The sequence below is a fragment of the Parasteatoda tepidariorum genome, chromosome 4, assembly GCF_982258835.1.
Source record: "Parasteatoda tepidariorum strain Cologne lab strain chromosome 4, Ptep-v5.0, whole genome shotgun sequence".
In the NCBI taxonomy this organism is placed as follows: domain Eukaryota; kingdom Metazoa; phylum Arthropoda; class Arachnida; order Araneae; family Theridiidae; genus Parasteatoda; species Parasteatoda tepidariorum.
Window position 1 is genome coordinate 80,696,956 of NC_141758.1, and position 24,902 is coordinate 80,721,857.

At 27.9% G+C, this 24,902-nt stretch overlaps 2 protein-coding genes across 3 annotated transcripts in view; one reads left to right on the plus strand and one right to left on the minus strand.

Moving 5' to 3' along the window:
- Positions 1-2,196: 2,196 nt before the first annotated feature.
- Positions 2,197-12,872, minus strand: LOC107443533 (protein phosphatase Mn(2+)-dependent 1K). The gene is made up of 5 exons (XM_043051844.3): positions 12,458-12,872; positions 10,464-10,672; positions 9,092-9,255; positions 3,922-4,071; positions 2,197-2,514 (listed from the first exon to the last, which is right to left on the minus strand). Exons 1-5 carry the CDS (start codon positions 12,748-12,750, stop codon positions 2,248-2,250), a joined length of 1,083 nt encoding a protein of 360 aa, XP_042907778.3. The 5' UTR covers positions 12,751-12,872; the 3' UTR covers positions 2,197-2,247.
- A 223-nt stretch (positions 12,873-13,095) lies between these two features.
- Positions 13,096-24,902, plus strand: part of LOC107443532 (uncharacterized) — a 34,028-nt gene continuing 22,221 nt past the window's right edge. Inside the window, exons 1-4 of one of the 2 annotated variants that reach the window (XM_043051846.3) lie at positions 13,096-13,291; positions 15,666-16,539; positions 19,309-19,539; positions 24,599-24,847. In XM_043051846.3, coding sequence (XP_042907780.2) covers positions 15,679-16,539; positions 19,309-19,539; positions 24,599-24,847 — 1,341 coding nt within the window. In that variant the 5' untranslated portion in view covers positions 13,096-13,291; positions 15,666-15,678. Of the gene's footprint in view, positions 13,537-15,665; positions 16,540-19,308; positions 19,540-24,598; positions 24,848-24,902 lie in introns of both variants that reach the window. The other variant, XM_043051847.3, reaches the window with a different exon arrangement.

Consider the following 24,902-nt stretch of genomic DNA (forward strand, 5'->3'; position numbering starts at 1 on the left):
GCCTATATTATATTTTTTCATTTATAATTCAACGGTTTTTTCTGCAATCAAGATACAAAATCAAACGTTTCAAAAAACAAATAATGGGTGATACTTCACTAGTAAAGTATACAAAGACATTAAAGCTTGAACAAAAGAATTTTCTTATTTTTATATTAAATTCTATTTGAGCAGTTTATTGTTAATTTCTGAAAATCCAAAACATATTATCAATTTAATAAATTATGTTCAAATAAATGTTTATAATTCAACATTTATTATTTTAGTGAAATAAAGATGAATGATGAGATGATAAATAGGTTTTTATGACATTTTATAATTTCTTTTTAATAATATCACAATAGATATTATAAACAATGTAAAAAAGGCTAATATAGAACAAGCTTATAAAATTATATAGAGGAACAAAACTTATAATCAAGACAAGCATAAGGTTTACTGCTGAGTGTGATTAAAAGTTTAAAAAAAAAAAAAAAAAAAACTTTGACTAGAAAAATAAAGATATAGTCTAAGTTGCAAAATATTCTATTTATAAATAACTTTATTTTAACTACTAAATAGTTTCCTATAAAAATATTGAACTTCGTTGAAATAACAATTAATTCATTTGAGAAAAAAATTTAAATTACTTTTAAAATACAGGATTAAATGAAATTTCCAGAAATGTTACATTTTAATTTAAATTAGGATGGAATTAATTTGAAAAAAAGGGAGAAGATAAATTAATTTGGTATAACTCTAATGATTTGTTAACGATTTGATTAAGATTTCTCGTTAAAAACTACATATGTAGCTTAACTTCTTTTGAAGAATTTTTATTAGATTTGAAATGTGAATTTTATTGATCTTAGAAGTTAGATTGATAAAAGGCATCTAAGCGTGAATGAAAAAATAATCAAAGCGAGCTATGTTTTTAAATTGTAACATCAGTTAAATTTTGAAGAATAATACAAATAAGTAGACTAAGGTAATAAAATAATTTTAAACATTTCATTTTTATTACAATTATTTATTGATTTAAGTTAAACTTATGAGATTCATAGGTTTTTTTTTATAAATGAAAAAGTATTTTTTTATAAATCAGATATGATATCTAGTTGTGAATCTTTCGACAAATTTCACCTCTCTGTATAACAATTTTTGTTTCATAAATTGAAAACACTTTTTTATCCCAAAACTTACACATTACAGGGCTCCCACAGGTCAAGTAGAAGAGGGAAAACCTGGAATTGTCAGGGAATTTTATTTTAGTTCCAAAAATCAGGGAAAATTGCAATATTTTACAAAAACCTAGAAAATGCCTATATCATGCCTGGAAGATAAACAGTCTTTAAATTGTCAATAACAGTAATAAGTTATTGAGATTGGAGTTAAATAATTCTAACATCTATTGCAATTACTTGTTACAAAAATTTCACATTTTAGTCCAACTTACATGATCCCACCCTCATTCAATAACTTTTTTTCTCACAAAATTTAATATTTGGCATTACAAATAAATAGAAAAAAGTTTTCTGATGAAAAATTGCATGGTATAGATAAAATATGGACTGGATTTTCATTGAAATTTACCTGATATACCTGGAAAAGTCAGATAATTTTTTTTGAAGTAAAGTGGGAACCCTGTCATTACATTTAGTCAAAATACTGATAAATAACAAGTCCCATATGTCTAAACAAATGAAAAGTGAACAAAAGCAGCAGTTTTAAAAAATAAACTAAATTAAATGCAATAAATAATTAAGGAAGTATTGAAGTAAAAACTAAGTAAAAGTCTGTTTTCAAAAATAAGCTAAGAAAGTACATAAATTAATGATTCCACTGGTGAAATTTTTCACTAAGTATTGATTAAGTTTCTAAATGCATTCCCTTTTTATGTTAACTTTAAAAAATATCAGATAAAAAATTCAACAGCTCATCTTACAAACACATAAGACTAAAAAAGCAAATAAAACAATAACAAATTTTTAAAAGGAAAAATCACAATTAAGTTAATGCTTCATCAACATCTATTACTATTATAAAATATTGGTAACAGTAATACAACAAAAACTAAGTCTAATTTCTGTCACAACCTATAAATAAATATAGTTATTGCTATCGTCTACAATATAAGTTCATCTTCCTGTATACATGAACCAGACCTAGACTGATTTAAACATATACTTTCTAAAAAAAAAACAGTCTTCCAAATGAATAAATAAGTAAATGAGCTTTATTTTCTTTCAAAGAACAGGCACACTTTCTTTAATACCTGTTACTTCTCAACAAACTGCGACCAAAATTTAGAGCAATTTTCCTTTGGTTTTGATATTTTCCCCATGCACCAAAAGGAACGATCACAGCAGTTGTATTATCTTCAGACCCAAACTGTAATGCCTGATCTGTGACGAATCCTGCCCCCTCGAATGGGTCATGGCAAGTGTTCACGGCATCACATATTTCTTGATCACTCATTGAAAAGTTAACACCGTCTGTAGTTAATATCAAAAATGAATCTCTGCCATGTTTAACCTAAAAATAAATTACAGATTTTAAAAAAGAAAAAATGTGTCTTAAGTAATTAATTAGTATCTCACTTGATGATTTAAAAACTGCATAAGCTTCAAACCATTGAAGGTGATAATAAAAAAGAAACATATTTAAAGCGCTAAAAAATTGGCTTCCATTCTCACAAAGAATAACGCTAGAAAAATGTAATTTTTTAGTACTATATTTTGAAGCAAATGAAGCTTTTTTAATCATCAAGTAATTCTTTCCACATACATTTCTTAGGATTGTTCATTAAATATCCAACTTTGTCTTATTGTTACTTACAAATCATTAAGCTAGAAAATGAAGAAATGCATTTAGATACTCTAGATTCCAATCTTAGTTTCCATTAGATAATTATGTTTCAAATGTAAAAAAAAAAAAATTGGGGGAAATTTGAAAGTTAGATAATTTTTAAAAATGTGTTGCCGTTTTATAAAAGAATACTTAATTTCTGATTCTAAGTATATGTTATATTTAAAAGTATAAAAGGACAACAAAAGACATGTTTTACAGACCTAAAAAATTTCATATAACTGAGAAAGGACGTTGATAATTAATTATAAAATACACCTTATATCTCATTGAAAATTCAATTTGTTGTATAAATTGACTCCTATTTTTGATTAGGAGATAGCAAATTTTGGGTGTATAAGTCAATGCTGAAGAAGCCAAATGTAAAAACTTCTAAAATTAAAAACATTAAAAAAATTAAGTCAGCAATAAAAACTTCAAGTTAAAAATATTTCACATTAATCTTTCTTGATATGACACATTAACATAAATTGATACAGAATTATTAATACCGTCACATTCTCTATTATAATGCATTGATATTTCATGAACAATGAATGTCTAACTTTAATTGGATCCCCTGATTTTTGTAAAATATTGAGAGTTTTAAAAGTCGACTTCTACACCAAGATATAGGATAATTTTTTTTCACTATATCATCATTATTATTTTACACAAAAAAAAAATTATAATTTCCTGAACACACTTCTTTTAAACTTTTGGGAAATTTAATCGCCCTTGAAATATTCCTTTTTATTATCAATAATTTTATTGATAAAAATATAAATTCAAAATCTGCAAAAATATTGAAGTTGTAAGTAGGGAATTGTAATAAGATTTAGTTTAATTTTTCCCTTTTGGTACAAAAGCATTCTATATTTTTCTTGTACCTGCATTAAATTAAAATTTTTACAATTCTGAAACTTGATAAATATATTGTTTACACATACACAAAAAATAAAGTTTTGAATATCAAAATTTAAAAAAAAATCATTTTAGATATCTACTATTCATTAGATTCTTTTAAGGATACACTTTTTTTTTTTTTTGATAATGTGTCGCATAATTTAAAAACTAGAGAAAGTAAAAACTTACTTCTAAAGATCTTGTGTCTGGTTGAGCTGAGACTCCATAAGGTTTTAAATCCAAATCTCCTAAGCTTCGAGTCATTGCTAACCTTCCATTTACGAGATGCTGACCTAAGTTATCTGATTTAATTGTACCAGAGGATTTTAAAATTCTTTCCTGCACAAAATTTTATTATTAAATTACTAATGATACTCTATATACTTGATCAAAAATATTTATTTATACTTAAATAAAAAAAGAAGCAAATTAAATTACCATAATATAGGATTCTAACTTTTATGAAGACTAAGTTATATTTTCTACTTTATAAACACAATGCTATATCCATGTTCACTAGAATCCCCAAAATGAATAGTTCATTTTAAAAAAGAGTTCAAATTATAATTAAGATCCACTTTTTTGTCCTTCACCAAAAAAAAATCTTATCTTAATAATATATCTAATCCTTAATTAAAGTCAAAATTAGAGATCGCCATTTGATATTTTTGATTAAAATTTTAATAAATTTCATTATATGTTATGATTCAAAGACTAAGTGGAATACAGTTGACAATTCAGTTTTTTGTGATCATTGAAAGAAAATATATAAATCCTTCCAACAACAGAAATTAAAATAAACAAATTATTTCAAAGCATACTTGTTTACATTAAAAGTAGACTTTTATGAGAACTATTATCAAGCCAATCTCAAAGTAGAATTTGAAAATTGTTACTATATCAGAAAAGAAACCAGGTATGTAATTTTTTTCACTCAAAGCAAAATTTACATAAGCACTTTTTATAGTAGGTAAAAGAAAAAAAAACAGGTCATTTTTCAGAGCAGTATGCATATACCAGACTACTTTTTAAAAAAAGGGCAAATCAGAAACTAGAAAACATATAATTTCCCTACTTAAACATAATAAAGTCAATTTTTATCACAAAAGAATAATAAAAACTTTATTTTAAATTTCAGAATTACTTAAAATAATAAGTTTTAACAATTTCCAACATAATTTTATTAATGGAATGCAGAACGACTTATAATACATAGTTTAATTTCATTGATAGAAAATTTTGATAGAGATTCAGCAATAAAAAAATAACCAGTATCAATGAGTAAATATTCCTGCATGCTTATATCTAATTAAAATATGTAATGAAGTTCAAAACTTCCTTAATAAAAACAAATTTTAAACTAAGCGGTAGAGTAATTTTGAAAAGTAAATACTGTGAATATGCTGTTTAATATTTTGGTGCAAAAGTAATTTATTAGGTGATCCTTCAATTCACTATTTATAAATTTTATGATATGATTACTGTATTGTTTATTGAAATCTATCATAATATAAATCTAATGAAAAAGTATTAATAATCTAATTAATAATTGTGTAACTACAAAACTCCTCCCTATAAGGATTGTTACTGCAATTGTTGAAAACAATAAATAAGCATATGACCTAAATTAACCACAACCATAAAATTTTTTAAATTAAGTTTCTTTTTCATAAAATGACTGAATTCTCAGAAAGTTTTAAACAATGAATCCTGCGCATAAGGCTTAACCTCACATATGATTAGTGAATGGTCTCTAAGTTTAAACAATCATATTTTAAGATTTTTAATACAGTGGACGCCGCTTAATGTGATCACATCGGGACGAACATGATTTGATAACAATAACCGATTGATTACAATAAACAAAAAAAATTTAAGGTAAAAAATGATTTTTTTACATACGTATTAAAATAAAAATTATTTTAAATTCGGAGTTGTTGCTGTGAAACTCTAAAGTATTTAATAGAAATTAATTTTCACTAAAGAAAAAGAATTACTTAGTATAGTTACATATTTAATGAAGAACTGCAGAAAACGATACAAAATACAAAAGGTTAATTATTAACTGAAAAAGAAATCATCAATTGTCGATTGTTTAGCATTCTTTCGAAGCAAGTCATTTACGAATCGCTCATAATCATAATGTTTATGAAAGTGTTCCGCGCCGGCTTTGTTTTGCACACCTAGCCGTAAGACTCGAAGTGCCTCCCTCAACTGAGCAGGCGTCGGAATTTTGTCCTCGATAGCACTTTCGGGTTCATCATCGGCATTAGAATCTTGTGACGAAGCTGGATCTTTGACACATACGGCTTCGTAAATGTCCTCATCAGTTAACGAAGTAGAAGTCTCAAACTTCTCGTCGATCTCCATCCATGCTTCAAAATCCTCAGCATTCATATCGGGCGGGGGATTGAAAACGTCTTCCATTTCTTTCATTACAGCAGCATTGTTGTCCTCTGGTTGACAAAATCCTCCATGACTAAAACAATTTCGAATTGTTTGTTCCGAGACATTATTCTATGACATTGTTAACAAATGTATGGCATCCAAAACATTTGTTTTTTTGGCTAGAGCGTTCGCATTAAGATCTTCAGCGTCTTGGTCTTCCATATTTTCTAAGATCCTTGAACGCATTTCCTTTCTGTAATATGCCTTCAAGGTGCGGATAATTCCCTGGTCACACGGTTGAATTAAAGAAGTGGTGTTTGGTGGTAGGAACACGATATATATCTTTTTTAATGAAACAGTTACATCATGCGCAGTGCAGTTGTCTATGAGCAGGAGTATGTTCCGTTTTAGACGCTTGTCCCATTTCAGCAGCCATTCGTTAAAGATGGTGGTAGTCATCCACGCCGTTTTGTTGGCAAAATAATCGACGGGCAGATTTTTCACACCTTTGAAACAGCGGGACTTCTTACTTTTTCCAATCACTAAAAGTTTTTCTATAGTGCCGGCCATACTAGCGCAACATAGCACAGTTAGGCGTCCCTTGGAGGTTTTACACCCTTGCGTACTTTCCTTCTGAAACATGTAGGTGTGTTCAGGCAGCGCACGAAAATATAGGCCAGTTTCATCAGCGTTATATACATCCTCAAGTGAATATGTGGCAATAAGTTTAGGCCATTCTTCTTTAATCCACTGGTCTGCGGCTACATTATCGGCATCTTTTTGCTCACATCTTTTTGCTCACATCGGCATCTTTTTGCTTTGTCCTTCGGAAGAGTATGTTCTGCCTCTTTTTCCAGCGGTGGAACCATCCTTCTGTGGCTACGAAGTTTCCTTTACCCAATTTTGCAGCCAAATCTTCAGCTTTTTGGCGCAAAATTGGACCATTAACACGAGCGTCCCTCTCACGAACGTTTGTGAACCAAAGTTTTAATGCAGATTCAACCTCTTTGTCTTTTCCATCTCGATTTCTTTTACAATTCAGATCTTCGTTTAAAGTGCACTTTTTTTCGATATCTTCACGATTTTTTAAAATTTTGCACAAAAGCGGCTGCGAAACTTTCAATTGAACAGCAGCATTCCTTTGGCTCATTTTCGGCAATTTATCGTAGCGATTTAAAATGTCAACCTTTTCTTTCACAGTAAGATCTCTCCGTTTCCTTTCCATTATAAAAAACAAATCAGGTTACAAACCGTAGGAACTATGGTAAAGTGAAAATTTATGCTGATCTTCTTCTAAATGCGTCTTTTAAACACTTAGATGAGGCAGTTCCACTACCCCCCCCCCCAATTTTATTGTTTGACCAATAGTGACTGGCTAAGCGACCCGCTCAGATCAAGTGGCATACCCTAAACAATGTTCTCTTTTGAAGGTCACCCCTTACCCCCTTCCCATAGTGGCTGGGACATATCATCTGTCACATTGTTTAGTTCTTCTAAAAAGGGGCTCGTGACAAACATTGACTCGTTACTGGCAGGTCTTCTTTTCTCCTTATTTAGGATTTCCGGGAATTTCAAATCACACAGTGCTACGGAATTTTACAATGCTTGATCGAAAATGGCAAAATACCCCCCCCCCCCTCATAATAACACGTGTTTAAAAGATAATATACGAGCCCCGTTTGAACTTTTGGTAAGTTTCAGGAAACACTTCACAAAACACAAAAAAAAGTTTTCCTTCTTGTTTTTATTGATTTCAGGAAAATAAATTTACCTATAAACTGATAACAATAAACGAACATTTGATTACAATAAACGATGATTTTTCAATGTATTTTGATATAAGCAGACGGGACTAAGCGATTTTGATAACATTAAACGTTTGATAACATTAACCGTGATCACATTAAGCGGCGTCTACTGTATCACTAAAAAGGGTGTATGGAAAATTAAAAGATATTGGATCAAAAATGCAAATCTTGTAATTCTTCAAATTGATTATTTTAAAATATGTATTTGTTTGTTTTGAACATACACAAAATAACAGGACAAAAACTAAAAATAAGAACAAATAGGGTCAAAACATTTTTCATGAAGAATATCAGGACAACTATAAATCCTAAGTTAGTTAAAATCAAATGGAATATTTAAAAAAAGTAACACAAATTCAATTCTTCAGAGAAAGCAGTTTTCAGTCTAAAAATAATAGTGACTAAGGATATGTCATAATTAAGTAACATTTTCTCAAAAAATCCACTGTTGGTGGAAAATTATGAGATTTTTTTTTATTATTGGGCAACTGAGAAGAGTTTGATAAAATTTTTCGATTTTTCTTGAATAGATAAGAGAAAAATAGCTGAGCAATACAGAAAATATCTGAATGAAAATGTCTGAATCAATGAAAATGTCTGAAAAGTAATATATAATGTTTTTCCATTGTTATACCATATTCTTTAAAGCATAGCCCTCAAATACATGACATACATTTCACATGTTATTTAAAATAAAGCAATATGCTTACTAACAAAATAATTATTCAAAATAAACGAAAAGGAAACTAAACTTATCATGAAGTTACGTTAACATCGCAAGTTCTTGATTTTTCTTGAATAGATAAGAGAAAAATAGCTGAGCAATACAGAAAATATCTGAATGAAAATGTCTGAATCAATGAAAATGTCTGAAAAGTAATATATAATGTTTTTCCGTTGTTATACCATATTCTTTAAAGCATAGCCCTCAAATACATGACATACATTTCACATGTTATTTAAAATAAAGCAATATGCTTACTAACAAAATAATTATTCAAAATAAACGAAAAGGAAACTAAACTTATCATGAAGTTACGTTAACATCGCAAGTTCTTTTACTTCTATTTTCTCACATAGATGCGAAAGATAAATAAATAAATAAAAACATTAAAAAAATAGATCTCCACCAAAATTTGAAATGAAAACTTTTTGTAACAAACCTTTTCACTTTTTAAATTTGCAGTGTGATCTGTAGTAAGTTTTCTTGCTTCACCATCACGGCAAAGCATGGCTCTGCTGTCTCCTACATGACCAATCACAAGTTCAATGCTGTTTCTTAAAAGACAAACAGTAGCAGTAGTTCCTGAACTGGCAGCTTCTTTTTCTGAAACAAAGTCAAGTTTTTATTTTTTTTAAATTGATCATTAATTAATTAAAAAGTACTAGCTAAAAGATACCAAACAACTTGAATCATAAACAAATATAAATATCTATAACTCAGAGGTTTGTGACTAGTTAAACCCAGGTAGCACAGTTAAAAGATTTCAGCATTTGTAATTTAGAAGTATGACATTTCAAACAATCTATTGTCTGAATAGATTTTTTCTTACCTAAATTTTTCCTTCAAATACATGACATACATTTAGTAGCTGTGGTCAGTAACTAATGGCTACAAAGCAATATTATAGAGTTCATGTTTTGCATTATTTAATCCACTAGCTAAATCTGTTCATTTTTGCACAATTTTCTAATGAAGAAAGTTTTGAGATAATTCTTATTATGTATTACAAACCCTTTCAAAATTTTGAACTATCATGAAGATCAATAGTGTTTAAATTTTATTAAACACTAAAAGTGTTGTTGGGGTGATTCTGATTGTGTTTTGCCATTTCATATGTTGTTTTTAAAGATACATGTGAGCTTCGAAGCTAATATTTTTTCACTTTTTCTAAAATGTTTCTAAGTATACCGTATCAAAATTTCATGCATTTATGTTGATTATTAAAATAAATAGTCATAAAACTACTTAAAACAGACAAAAGCGGTCATTATGGCCCCTGTAAGAAAAACTTTAATTTTTGAATTTACAATACTTCAAACCTTGTGAAAATGATTTGTAGAACAGAAATGGGGGGGTCCACCCTGTTAAAAAAATTACATGCATTAGTTTCCATTAACTTATATAGTACTTTAGATTTGATGATCAAAATAGATCAGTTGAGCTCTTATTGAGTTAATATAATAATCATTATATAATTATAATAATATAAATATTCTTTTACAATCCTGAACAAGAAAGAACTGAAAGGCTGTTTCTGAAATAAAATTATTTTTTTTATATTACTTTTCTGCTGTCTAGGATTTGATGTAAGTACACGTCTATATCTAGTAACCAGAGAATGTATGTAATCGATGAGCAGAATGAAGTATATACAACAAACATCAGACAGGGTATCAAAATAAGCAGTTTGATAAGTTAGTGCACATGTGAGGATATCTTTTTGAAATTATCTCTGATAATTTCACACTGTGTTACATATTTTTTATACTATTATTAGAATTGTTTTTATTTAAAGGATTAAAAGAGCTCACCTGGACAGTTAAAAATAACATGTCTGGCAAAGGCATTATTCACTTCTTGAAAGGAATACTGAAGAATAGTTTCTAAGTCCCTCTCACCCCTAGTTAACCAATATTTAATATAATTCTCCATATGCTCACTACAAAAATCTGCACATTCCGTTCCTCCATGGCCATCAAACACAGCAAAATACAACAACTCAGGTTGGAGCTCTAAAACCCTAAAAAAAAAAAAAATTATAAAAAAATTAAACAAAAAAGATCTATAAGATTAACAAAATGTCATTTAAAAAATGCTATATTTTATTACTCCTCAATAACTAAAATAACTTAGTTTAATAATATATTTACAATAAATTTTAAAACTATAAGAAAATCAATATTTTTTTTTTTAAATGTACTAAAATGCTTAATAAATTTTCATTTTTTAGAAAAGAATCATAAGTCATTGGATTAAAATCCATGATATAATTATAAAAACCAGTTAATTTATATATGAACTCATTAATTGATAAAAGACACCTGTTTGCTTTTTTAAGAGCGATTTGCTATTTTATGCTAACAAGAAAGGCGATTTGCTATTTTATGCTAGCAATGCTTAAGTAAGTCTCTAACTCTTTCTTATCAAAAAAAGTTTCTTCAAAAAAATGCAAAAAATTCTCACAAAATATTTTGAAATAACGTTTATTATAGAAGTGAAAAATCTGAAAAAAAATTACTCCAAAAAATTTAAAAAAATATATGAAATAAATTAAAATGAAAATTTTGTTTTCATGAAAAGTAACATCTCCTAAAATCCTAAATTTCTTAAAATTAGACTATTAGAATATAAATCATAGTCAAACTAAAAAACAAGAAGTTGCAACTTTCCTACGTACGCTTGGATAAGGGTTCGTAACTTGCTATTTTTGGTGACAAGGTGGAGAAAGAAACCATAAGTGCAAAAAATATGCTTAGATAATATTTGAGCAGCTCTTTAACCTACAGGCAGTTTCGAAATTTTGATTTTTATTTCTTCGAAATATTTACAATGTTTTTATACAATTTTGGTTCAAGCCATCTTACTCTCCAATCATAAAATTGTTGCATAAAGGGTCATTTTTCTATTATAAATATTTCTATATTACCTACTCATTCATATTCATATTTATCTAAAATTTGCAACAAAAAAAATCTATATACAGGTCTGTTTGTAGGTAGGGGAAGATTTCTGTATCGTGATCTGTGGCAAAAGAATCACCAAGTCTTAGCAATGTCTTGCAAGTAACAAAAAAAAAAAAAAAAAAACATTACAGGAGGGACCAATTTGAAGGATATAACTCATAGCCACCTGCATGCAAGCTTCTACATGTTTCTTTTTAAAAAAAAAAAAAAAAAAAAAAAAAAAAACTTTGCCATCTAGGCTATTATAGTTGGCATGGCAGAACATGATATATTCTGTAAAATTTACGCCCACCGTTATTCTAAAAACTCAAAATCTATATCGTACACAAGAACTGCTGTTGGCAAAACATGGAATACTAAATATGTAATAAGAATATAATTAATGTTCACGTTCACACTTTTACAATTCTTCTTCCTCTCATTGGCACGACAGAACAGGATGGGCCTTGGCCTTCTCAACAAGCCTATGCCAAGACATTCTTCCCTTAGCCAAGGTTCTCCAGTTTATTATCTTTAAGACTTGTAGGTCCTTTTCAAGGCAGTCTAAAAATCTTAGGTTTGGTGGTCCTCTTTTTCTTGTACCTGTTGGCCAGGCACTGAAAACTTTTTTTGAGAACATGATATATACCCTTTAGATAGAAAAAGAGTGAGGTTTTTTACATGCGCAAAGATTTGGATGAATTTAAAAAAAAAAATTATAGATTTCTACATGCAGAATCACAGGTGGGTTAACCAAAATATAGTAGTACATAAAACGATTAAATAAAAATTTATTGAAAATTTTTTATTCAATTTTAATCAGTATAATTAGTAAAAAAAAGGATGCACTAATTTTAGAATACCTGTATCTATCTTCATTAGAAATTCGTCTTCCTATGTTGCTAGCTGATCCAACATTTCCCACAGATATTTTAGGAATTGGTTTACCATGCTCTATACTAGCTTGCAGTAATAGGGGAAGATCAATTCTATTATCCCAAGTGCCGAATGTGTCAAAATTTTCTTGTTCATCGCGATGATTGGCTGTGGTAAGTTTCAATGCTTTTTGGTGCAATTTGTATGATCTTGAGGAAACATTACGTTTAGTACAAATCCTAAAAGAAGATTTCAAATTTATGAACAGTCTTAATGCCATCTTTTCAATTTAGGAAATGGGTACGGAACTCTACTTAAATCGCAATATCTCATAACGATTTCATCAGTCGTATCAAATTATAATATTAAAATTCTTTAATTATAACAGTAAATAAGAAAATTATATTCGTTTTATGAATCACTACAAATAATAAGTTAAAATACGCAAATTTTGTTCGGATAAATACTTTTTATTGGCCAGGAAAACAAATTAATTTAACATACGATTTATGACAAAATTGTTTTGATAGTTGTTTTCCTTTTTGTTTTCTTCATTTGATACGTTTCCAGCTGCCTATTTTTATTAAATTAAAGCTTCTTTTATTTGTTTTTTTAAAAAGGAAGTTATATTTATCTTTTTTTTACAATATTAAAATGAAATTCATTTGAAACAAGCAGTTTAAATTACAAACCCCTGAAAAAGGTTCTAATTTGTCTTCTTTTTGTTATTCTAAGTCAAATTGACTTTTGCAAAATTTGATGATGTGGTCAAAATTCTGGCATCGTTTAATAAATGTGCTGTTTATGTTTTGGAATGTAAGGTAAATAAGTGTCAAAAAAATTCGCAATTTCTTATAATTTATATTTGATTATTCGTTATTCGATTGTGCTAATTATTTAACAGACTATTGTTATTTAATATGAATTTGGGGAATATAATGACAGATAACTGTTTCTCCTACTAGTGAATTTTAAAGGAAGCCTTTTTTTTTAATTATTAAATGTGCTGACTTCATTAAATATTACCATTATAAAATATTTCTTTGGATGATTTATTAATCTAAAAGTAAACTAATTTGCAGAATCTATTTTTAATTTAAATTTTAACAATTAATAAATATTACTATTGCATCACTTGATTTAAAGGCGTGCTTACAGTTATTCTATTTCCTGTAAAAAAAAATTCATCGATTTCTTTAATTATAGCCTTTAAAATTATTATTTAAGAAATTCAAGCTATGGTATTTTGTTGAATTCAACATTTCTGATATTATTATAATGAACGTGTTATCTACCAATCTGGCTGGTAAAATATAATGGTCATCGCATACTTGGAATCACAGTTTGCATTTATATCAGCAAGAAACAATAAATAAGAAATTTCGAACTTTTTAATTAATTTCTTTTTCTACAATTCTCTGTTAGTTTTAAACATAAATTAACATGAAAGTAGGTTCAAGAATATGTATAGCGACAGTGTGACTTCTTGATGTGCTGACCTTAATCTATTATAATAAAAATTATCTTAAATGTAATTTAGCCTTTTCATTATTTTTTAATATGAATACTAAATTTATTTTTAAATTATGAATTTCTATCTACGTGAACAGTATGATTTCAATTATTTTTTAATAAAATTATTTTTTTTATATATAGTATAGATTGTGATGAATCATCTTAATTTTAAAATTTTTTTTATGTAATTATCGTTTTAATGATGAAATATTATATAGGCAGTTTGATCTAGCAGAGCTTATTGGTCATATACAGTTTATCCTTTGAGCTTAAAGATATAATCAAGAAAAAAAATTTCTTACCTAAAAAACTAGAGCCATTGAGAATAATTATAGGTTTAGGATCATTTTTTTCCTCTGTCCATTTAAACTTATTTCTGTTGAAATGTTTTGATTTAAAAATTATTAAGAGTTTATAGTTGGTGCTCTCCCTTTTTTTGGCGATTTCTTACGTTCCTATAAGAAAAAAGGAAAATTTGAGTGAAACTTGAATGACATTTTCTAATAATAAAGTATTTAGGTCAAAATAATAAGATAATAGAAGATTTTATGTACAGCAGAGTTCTTCCTTGGAATAAAAAAAGAGTGGGATGCTTCCTCACAGAAAAGGGCACTTTGAGTATTGAAAGGGCACTCACCACCGTTAAAAATTATCAAAATATGTAACATTATGTAATAACTGAATTTGATTCTCAATTTTTTAACTACCCTCTTATGTTATTTTGCGTGTATATTTCACAAAGTAATTTTCACTAATTATCAAAGTAGCAGAAAAATTTGAAGCTTTTGAAAAATAATTAAAGACAATCTCAGTGTATAAATTTTCTTCAAACAAAGTAAACTAATAAAAGAGGATTAAGTGAGGAACAACTTTAAAGCTATTTTTTATATTTTAAATGATGAGAAAATAAATTAGTATAATTATCAAAATAATTATTTAAAATCTTGAGAAAATAAACATATAAAGGTGCATTTCTAAATAAAGGTTTTTTTTTTTTTTTTTAACAAAATAATGGTAAAGTTTAAAACCATTGGAAAATTCATTTAATTTACCCTCCATCCAAACAAAAGATATGAATATCTCTTGGTCTGAATATCATGCAAATTTTAACTATTTAGCTGGAAAATGAAAGAATGAAATTAAAAATTAAAGTTAAATAATTTTCAGTAACTAAAAAAATCAGATTAAGACTTTTCATTAAAGCAGGTGATTAAGAAAACAAACTTTTCCTGAAAAAATAAAATAAAAAGATTGCTTTTCTAAGGAATGGCGGCTTATTTTTACAAGAAGGGCACATTTATGAAGATCAAGGGAGAGACGACCCTTCTAAAATCAAAGAACATTTAGGGTGAACACTGTGTACGATAAAAGCTTCAAAGTACAATACTCAATCTAAAGAGCACCAGATTCTACTTATTAACCAAAAAAATTTAAAATTGAACATTGTTTAAGAAAACTATTATGATATAACAAATATTTTGTGAAAAACATCTATTTTATTCCGTCAACTTCTTTTTTATTATAATTTTTTTAATTAAATATTAAGTTTTTTTTTCTTCTTTCTTGGTAAACTGAACATTTTTAGTAAACACTTTTTTGCAGGTTTACTGAATGATTCTTTTATTTAAGTGATTACACTTATTTTTATGGTTTAAGTTTTTATCTCTTTTTTTTGTTTAGAACATAATATAATATGGCTGAAGATAATAATGAACAACTTCTACTACAATCCACACAGCAGCAAGTTCAGCAGTCACCCCAGCAAACACAGCAGCAACAAAATCATCAAGCTCAACAGATTCAATCATCTCATCTAAGTATGTCACAGCCCCAACAAATTCAAGCATCCCAGTTACAACAACAACAGATGACACAGTCTCAACAAATTCAAGCATCCCAGCTGCAACAACAGCAACAAATGCAAGCATCTCAGCTGCAGCAACAGCAACAAATGCAGCAAACTCAGATGCAAAATCAGTCTCACTTGCAACAACAACCTCAACACCAGCAATCGTCTCACATGCAACAACAAATTCAACAATCTCATTTGCATCAAATGCAACAGCAGCAAAATCAATTGCATCAACAGCAGTCAAATGTTTCATCATCAATGTCTGTGACCAATAATTCTGAACAGTCAAATCAGTTGAATGTTTCTGCTTCGTTGCCTTCCAATGTCAATCCTTCTGCTACTCAACAAATGGCTACAATGCAGCAAAATGTAAATGTTAGTGCTGCATCTTCAGCACAGATGTCTGCATCTCAATTAAATTCAAATTCTAATGCTCCTGTTCAAATGACTGTGTCTCATTTAAGTTCTCCTTCAGGAACTCCTGTCCAAATGACTCAGCTCAATACAAATAGTGGACAATCAGTACAGATGGCTGTACCTCAGCTGAATATCAATGCAGGGACTCCTGTGCAAATGAATGTTTCACAGCTCACTGCACAAGCTCAAAATGTCCCTACTGGTACTATGATGTCGCAAAGCTCTGGTCCCCACCCTACAATGATTCATCCAACAATGACTATGGCTCAGGCTCCTATACAACAAGTATATTTTGAAACAATTTTGCAATATTTATTCAAAATATTTTAAATGTTTTGTATTTCCTTAAAAATATTATTATTCATTTTTATTAATTAGTTTGTAAAGTTATAATTTTTTTATACTACATCAAATATTTATTGAAATAATTTTGTAGGTACAGTACAGAACCCGTTATCCGGAAATCGGAAAACCAAAAAACCGGAACGAAATTCGATGCATTTTCCCGCCATTTTAAAAAAAAAAAAATTTTTTTCCTCATAAGATTTTAGGATTTTTCTTTCTTTTTTGAAAGATTTTTACCTTACCATCATTTTGGAAATAATCATTAGTGTATTACTTCATCGTTTTTCCTTCTTTTTAAGATTATTTCAAAAAAAAGTTTTTTTAGTTGGGTTTAACAATTAAAAAAACGGCTTTTTGTAGCGATTCAGAAAACCGGAAAAATCAGTTATCCGGAATAGCGATGGTCCCGATAGTTCCGGATAATCGGTTCCCTACTGTATTTATTTAAAATATTTTTTATTTATTTTAAGCATAAAGTTGTATTAATTTACATTAGTTTATAAAATAAAAGCTTATTTTTTTACTTATATCATTAAAATATCAATTATGAAATTGATGAAAAAAATAATAAAACTGATTAAGGACGCACAACGTTTTTGAGTGAAAGACCACCTATAGAGCAGGTTGACCAATGAAAGGCCACATGTGTATTTAGATATGTTGATGACAAATATTATAATTTTTACTTAAACGTTAGTCTTCTAAGCACTAAATCATTTTTATCAATCTATTTATTTATTTCAAAGAGATGACCCAGCTTTGATTCCCAGAGTTGGCTTGTCAATATGAATTCTTCTCCTTCGCAGACCATAGTGCTGACATAAAATATTCTTAGAGTGGTTGACAGATCATGGGTTAGAATACCCTTGCCGTCAAGCTTTGTGGGAGGTTTTCCTCTCCATGCGACACAAATGTGGATTGACTCCATTAAAAAGTTCTCCACGATGGCTAGTTTGCCGCAATGCTTGATCCAGCAGTTCCTTTTTCTTCTAGGTTGGGTTTAAAATTATAAGACTACAGAGTTGAACATTAATTGTCGTAAACTCAGAATTGGGACAGCTGTTCAACGCGGTTATAAAATGAAATAAAAATCAACTAGGTGATGTGTTCACAGATATCAAAACTTGATTTTTTTTATCACGTCGCATAATAAAACTCATTAAAATAAGTTTGATCAATATGAAAACTGCAATACTCACAGAATGTAAGTAAAATAAAGTTAAATATTTTATTGAGTAATATAAATTGAAATTGAATCTTTATACAGTCAAACCCCGCTATAGTGAACATGGTTTATAGTGAACTCCCGGATATATTGAACGCAATGCTCGGTCCCGTGCCTTGCTATACACGTATAATGTTATTTTTTGTGGATATAGTGAACTAAAAAAGTGAGGAAGTTGGATATTATGAACTTTTTTCTGTCTGCGACTGATTTTTTTTCTTCATTTTTGTTTTAATAATAATTTTAAAATGTCTACTTCAAAATGAATTCTTATACTGATTTTTAAAACCATCTTATTAAGTGTAATGTAGTCATAAGTATTTTTTTCTTGTTTGTTTCTTTTGTCTCACTTTTCCATCCCTAAACAAAGGACAACCCAGGCAGATGTATGGACAAATTTTCCCTGCATCAGCCAAAGATTACTAATTTTTTTTTTTTTTGTACACAAGACGAAGAGTAATAAAAATAAAAGCAAGTTAACACATTTCTTGTTACTACGTATTATTTTTCAGTCATTTTTGTATTTCATTTTATTAGTCATTTATTTAAATAATGTATAATAAAAAGAAGGAGTTCGGAACCATTAGTTAAAATTGTTTGCGGAACGGATATAGTGAACCGAAATTTCGGTCCCTTGAAGGTTCACAATAGCGGAGTTTGACTGTATTTAAGAAAAATTTTATGAGAGTATTCCTCCACTTTTAAAATTTTATGTGTTTAAATAATATTGTATTAAAATATTGTATTAAAATATTTTGATTTTAATACTACTGCCACTAACTAACAAAATAAATGTTTGAAAAATCGCTTGGATTTATGATGCAATGGGCACAAATAAATTGAATAAAAAATTGTTATTTACATGTGTGATTAGAAATTCAGGTTTTGTAATAATATAGTAAAAAGTACAGAGATTTTTAAAATCACATAATAAAAAAACATTGCAATAACTGCAAAAAAAGTAAAAAAATACCTAATAAATAAATATTCTTGGGTCTCTAAATTAAAAAGTTTAAGGAACTCTGATTTAAATAATCATTTAAAAAATTTAAGAGCCATACTTAATTTTAATTTCATTAGAAAACTGTTCTGAATCCTAAACTTTTGTTTTTTTACAAAAATATGAATATGATGTGGTTTATCATTATTAAATTATTTATGCTGCATTGTAAGAAAAAAATTTTTAATATAAAATCCTGTAAAGCAAAATTTTCATGTAAATAAAAATCCTTTCTTCGGAACAATTATTTCAAAACATTGACTTACTTCACTTTATTAATGAAATAAATATGTGTCATATTCAAATTAGTGCTAGGGTCTTATAGTACTTGATTTTTTTATTTTGGGAACTTTTTTATCGTCTATAATAGCTCCTGATGTAATGCTTAATTTGAATTGCTACAGAAATCAGTAGTGTACTAAATCATCCCATGAAGTTCATTTAATGAGTGTTTGCTTAAAATAAATTTATTAATCAATTTCAGGTTCAAGTGATTCAACAACCACTTTCTACTTCATATCTTCAGCACTTATATCCTCAACAGCAAATGTTATTCCCTGGAAATTTGACATTACAGCATGCAGGAGTAACTGGTCCAGCTCTTCAAAGTCTTGGCACACATCAAGGCTTAAGTCTTCAGCTGCAAGCAAAACCCACATTAGATTCAAAAACATCTGGCACTGCAACCAACCTCCATGCTATGAATGCAAATAAAGTAAGAGATAATTCCCATGACTGCAAAAGTACTATATAGTAAATCAAATGGTTAAAATAAATGTTTATGTGATTTATTAATAATTCTTTTTTAAAAGTAATTGCAAAGTTAGTATGTTTTTTTTTTTTTGTGTATTACTTTTTAAATAATAGGTAAAACTATCACATTGAAAATGGTTTGTCAAATTCTTTTGTCAAAAGATTAGTGTAACAATTTGTGATTTTTGTAATCTTATGAAAAATTTTTTGAGGTCATAAAAGTTTATTGCTAGCAATAATTTGTTTTGTGATTAATATTTTCAGAATAAATAAATTATCCTGTTAAAAAAACTAACATTACTTTTTATTCACAAAAAATTATAAAAAGGAGAATCATATAATCAGAGAACGGGTAAAACTCAAGGAATATTATCAATTTGGAAAAGTCGGAGAAATGTCAAGAAACTTAACTAAAATACTTAGAGAAAACAAATATTTTTATAAAATCAATAAAAAAAAAGTCTGATAATTTTTATTCTTTTTGTAACCACCCCAATTACAGTGGAAAGTCAGTCCCCTATTGGAATCATAGGATCTTTAGCTAGTTTGGCAATATACATATACAGTGAAACCTCGGTTAAGCGAACATTCTTGGGACCGACAAAATTGTTTGTTTATGAAAGTTGTCCGCTTTTGGGAAGGGTACCCTAATTACGAAGTTTAGCACGGTAAATTGTTTTTAGAATATTTTCAAAGATATCGAAATAATTTAATAATCGACAATTACTATCTATAAGGATATTTATTTAAACTTTAAAAAAATATTTTTTCGATTGAAAAAAAAATATATTAAAAAGTTTGATATAAATACATTTTTCTAGATGCAGCTACAGATAAATGAATATAATTTTCCTATTAGCACAGATGTTCAAGTTAGGCATATGATACCAAATAAGAGCTTTTAGTCCTCAGTAGGTTTCAATTATTAGGTTTACATCCCCTACACCTACCTATCACTTGACAGAAAACGTGGTTAATACCTCCTTGAAAGTAAACCTCCCACGATTCGCAAAAAAAGAAAAAGCAATGCATACCTGTAAGTTGTGAGGACCTATGGAGTTGATTATTCGCAATTGATCGACAAGTGTGTGAACAAATGATTCATTTATATCATGGGTCGCCAAACTTTTTTGATCATCGACCCCTATATAATTTTTCGAAATCTCCATCGACCCCCATAAAAATAATTTTCTGTTAATTAAGATAAAACTCTATTACATACTGTGTTTGTACTTTTATTTTATGATTTAAACATTTATTAAAGTAATAGTACATTGTGTAACAATAGTTTTATGAAAAGTATATTAATGTTGAAATTTAAATACTTTAATATTTATTAAATAATAAGTAATTATAAATAAGTAGAAATATTAAGTAAAGTAACTACAGATTTATTGCTTCTTAACCAATGAGATGAGTGTGCCTGGTGTTTTTTTGCAAGGTTCGCAATATTGCGTTCAAAATTGGTCAATCTTAATTTTAAATCCCTTCGTAACTCCACATTTAATTTATTTCTGTACTTAGTTAAGATTAAATTTATGTGACTGAAACTGGCTTCAACCATATAGGAACTTGGAAAAGCTAGCATAAAAAGACTGAGCTATTTCATAAAGTTCTACATATTTTTGCATTAAATTTATATTTGTTCAAAATTTACTTATTGTTAAATTTTTAAAAAGCGTCTTTGTTTCAAGATCCGATAATAATTCACCAAACTCATCTTGCAGGTTGATGTCCACGTTTTTGATAATGCTTTTATTAATTTATGTTCTATAAGGAAACTGATATTAAGTCAATTATAAAAAATATTCACAAATTATGCATACTCAAATAGATATGTGTGATTTACGTATTAAGAACTGTTTTTTCTTTGACCCCCAATCGACCCTTCTGATTCGGATCGACCCCCTGACTTAGATCGACCCCCACTTTTGTTAAGTCTGGAGTCTATATAGTCTATATAGACCACTGGAGTCTATATAGACCACTTTGGCGACCTCTGATTTTGGCGACTCTCTCACCTCAAAGATTATACTTCTGTTCTCCTTTTTTATCCTAGCTGTGTTGAATACAGTCGTCAAATTGATAAGAAAATGAAAGAAATTTTCAGTGGAGAATAAAATTAAAGCGTTATTTCAACTTGAGGAGTCTCATAATCTGTGTGGTCCAGATGAAGAGATCAAAAGATGCCGCTGTCCAAATTATTTCACAAGAGCAGTATCATTTTCTCTCCTTTTTATGCAAAGATAAGACAAGGGGACGGGAGAAAGATTGATTCCTTAGTAGAGTGAAATGCTTAACAATATTTTTAGTTATGGATGAGGCAAAAAATTTACATGCTTTAAAGATGGTGAAAAGTTGAATTTTTCTTCCAAATTTAGAAAAAGTAGTATCATGTTTGAAGAGATAGAAAATAACCTTTCTCAGCATAAATGACTGTCTGCATCCGGTTACGTGAGTGTCCGCTTTGCAGAGAATGTACATAATAGTTCATTCATAGAAGATTCCCGGGGAATTAAAAATATGTCCATATTGAGAGGTGTCCATTTAGCAGGAGTGTTTATAACAGGAGTTTTCACTGTGCATATATATGAAAGTGAGCAGAGGATAATTTGAACTTTCTTCTCTTTCATGAATAAAGATATGTTTTTCACATTTCTTTATTATGTGAGAAATTGGCTGGGCATATAATCGGACAAAAATAGCATTAAAAAATGAGTCTAGAATTCCAAAAGTAACTTAATGAGAGTTATTAGAAAATAATCTAGAACATGGAACAAAACTGAATTCGTTTTTTGGTAAAGGAAAAAAAGAGCATCTATAATTTTAAAGGAAAACAAATCCTTATTGCTCTCTTTCTTTCCAAACACTATTAATATTAATAATGTTATTAATAGTGAATATATTATATTATTATATATACTAATTGAATATATATATTAATAGCAGGGTTCGTGATTTTTTTGATTTTTTAAAAAAAAATCAAAAGAATCAGATTTTTTTGATTTAAATCAGATTTTTTTGATTTTTATTTAATTTCACTGTAAGAACTTTAATTTATGATTAAAAAAATTATAAATGTTTAATCAAATTAACTTAATATTAAAACTATATTGTAACAATATTTTAGAAGCTCTAACTAAAATAATTTTTCATTATAATACATGGCTTTGAATGCATAGCAACCATTTTGAAACAAATGCATGATTAAAATTTAAAGACTAGATGAAATAGAGAATTTAAAGAATACTTCAGGGGTCTGTCTGGGTTTTTCTGAGAGGTACCTATTTTGTGAAAATTAAAAATTATATTAAAAAATCAACACAAATGTAGTAAAAATATGGATTTATCGTTTCTTACGAGACAAAAATAAAATTTTAAGAAAAAGCATTTTGTGTGATTATTCTATCATTTTTCCTAAAGTTGAATTTGTAAAGGTACCATTAAACGGTAGTAAATTTGGCTTAGACAGACCCCTGTACTTAAACTATTAAAACAAAGTTTCAGTTAGCAAACCATAACTTTAATTTAAAATTGTGATTTCTTTTTTTTTTCTCTTGATTTTTAAAATGACAAAATAAATGTAGCAGACTGTGTTTATAAATGTAGTCATTCATCAAAAAATAAATAAATATTCAATCTATGTATTTTTATATTCAAATATTCATTTTTAATTCTATATCAAAATAGATAAGTTAAGCTAAAAAAAAAAAAAAAATTAGAAAATCTATGTACTCATTGGAATTTTTTTTCACAAAATTTCTTTATAGAAAATCAGATAATGTCAGAGATACTGTGAACATATTATGAGAAAAAAAAATACCAGTTAATAACCTAACTGCATCAAATAGACTTTGAAAGAGTTTGAAAGGGAAGAATGATGACACTATATTAGGAAAGAAACATCTGAATTCATCAGCACTTTTTTTTCTTTTTCTGTTTTTGGCATATTAGGGTAATTTCGTTTTAATATGAACTCAAGCTTCAGAAATATACATTTTCCACCAATAAAATATGATGTAGATTTTAATTCACGCTTTTTCATTCAAAAGGTAGAATTTTTATTAACATTATTTGTATTATTTTTCGAAAAAAATTCATGTTTATTAATTACTTTCTACAGCTATACAAGTCTATATTAAGACAGCATTAAATGTTTACTTTAATCTGTACTTTCAATCTCAAGAATCAAAAGATTTTTAAAAATGTAATTTCAAATGCGTTGGAATTTAACACACACCAAGAAAGAAAGTAATTTTGTTAACTAAAATTAATTAATGCAGCAATTTATTTAAATTAAATTTTAATACTAAGAAAAGAAAATAATAAAAGTATCAACAATTTAAAACGCTGTTTTCTAACTTTTAAAATCAATATATATAGATAAAAAAAATTGTTGATTTAAATCAATGATTTTTTTAAAAAAATCATTTGATTTAAATCATGATTTAAATCGCGATTTAAATCAAGCTGATTTAAATCAACGAACCCTGATTAATAGTGAATATATATATTAATATTCATAGTTTATTATTTCTTTCACAGCTTTTGTCTTTTCAATAACTCTTTTAGTATGCTTATTGAGGCTGAGGAAATGTTTAGCTATTCGAGGTGCAGCAAGAGAAAATTTAAGAAAAATTAAAAAAAAATTTATGCTTTTCTTAAATGGATTATAAAAGTTATTTATTTTTTATTTATTTATTTATTAATTTTTTTTTTGAAAAAGGAAGAGAGATTTTTTTATTTTGGTCGTTTGAAAGTGTCCTGATAATCAACACTTCCGTAAACAGAAAGTATTAATAACATGCTTTGTTTGAAACAGATTACCCAGTAACTGAATAAGCTTAAGGTTCCAGTTTTAATTTCTTTTATAGAAAATAAATTGTATTTTTTTAGTACATAATAATTTAGAGATATCTAAGATTTTGTTTCATATTCTTTGTCGATAACTATTTCTAAAATAAAAGAAACTAGCATCGCTTCAAGAACTGTCATTAATTTTTTATTATTTATTTTTGTAGCAAGGCATGAATATCAGTGCTGGCAGTATGATGGGAACTACTGGACAAATGTTATCTGCTTCCACAAAAGCAAATTTTCCTCAGCAAATGATGGCTACGCCAGGAAAATCTTTCATTCATAATCAATCTGGTTTCACTTCCACAAATGCTAATCAGACAGTTGTGATTGGCCAGCTTGGAGTGCTACAAAATCAACAGTCTATTTTTAATCAAAAATTTCTTCAAGATTCTCAAAAGGGAAAAGCTTATGTAAGTTAAATTATATTATTATTTTTGTAGGACTTAAAAAATTTGAATCGTAAGT

Coding starts and splice junctions, on each gene's coding strand:
- LOC107443533 (XM_043051844.3), bottom strand. CDS start 12,750: ATGGCATTAAGACTGTTCATAAATTTGAAATCTTCTTTTAGGATTTGT. Junction 9,256..10,463: donor TGTTATTTTTAACTGTCCAG/GTGAGCTCTTTT, acceptor ACTTTGTTTCAG/AAAAAGAAGCTGCCAGTTCA. Junction 4,072..9,091: donor CAAATTTAAAAAGTGAAAAG/GTTTGTTACAAA, acceptor AATTTTGTGCAG/GAAAGAATTTTAAAATCCTC.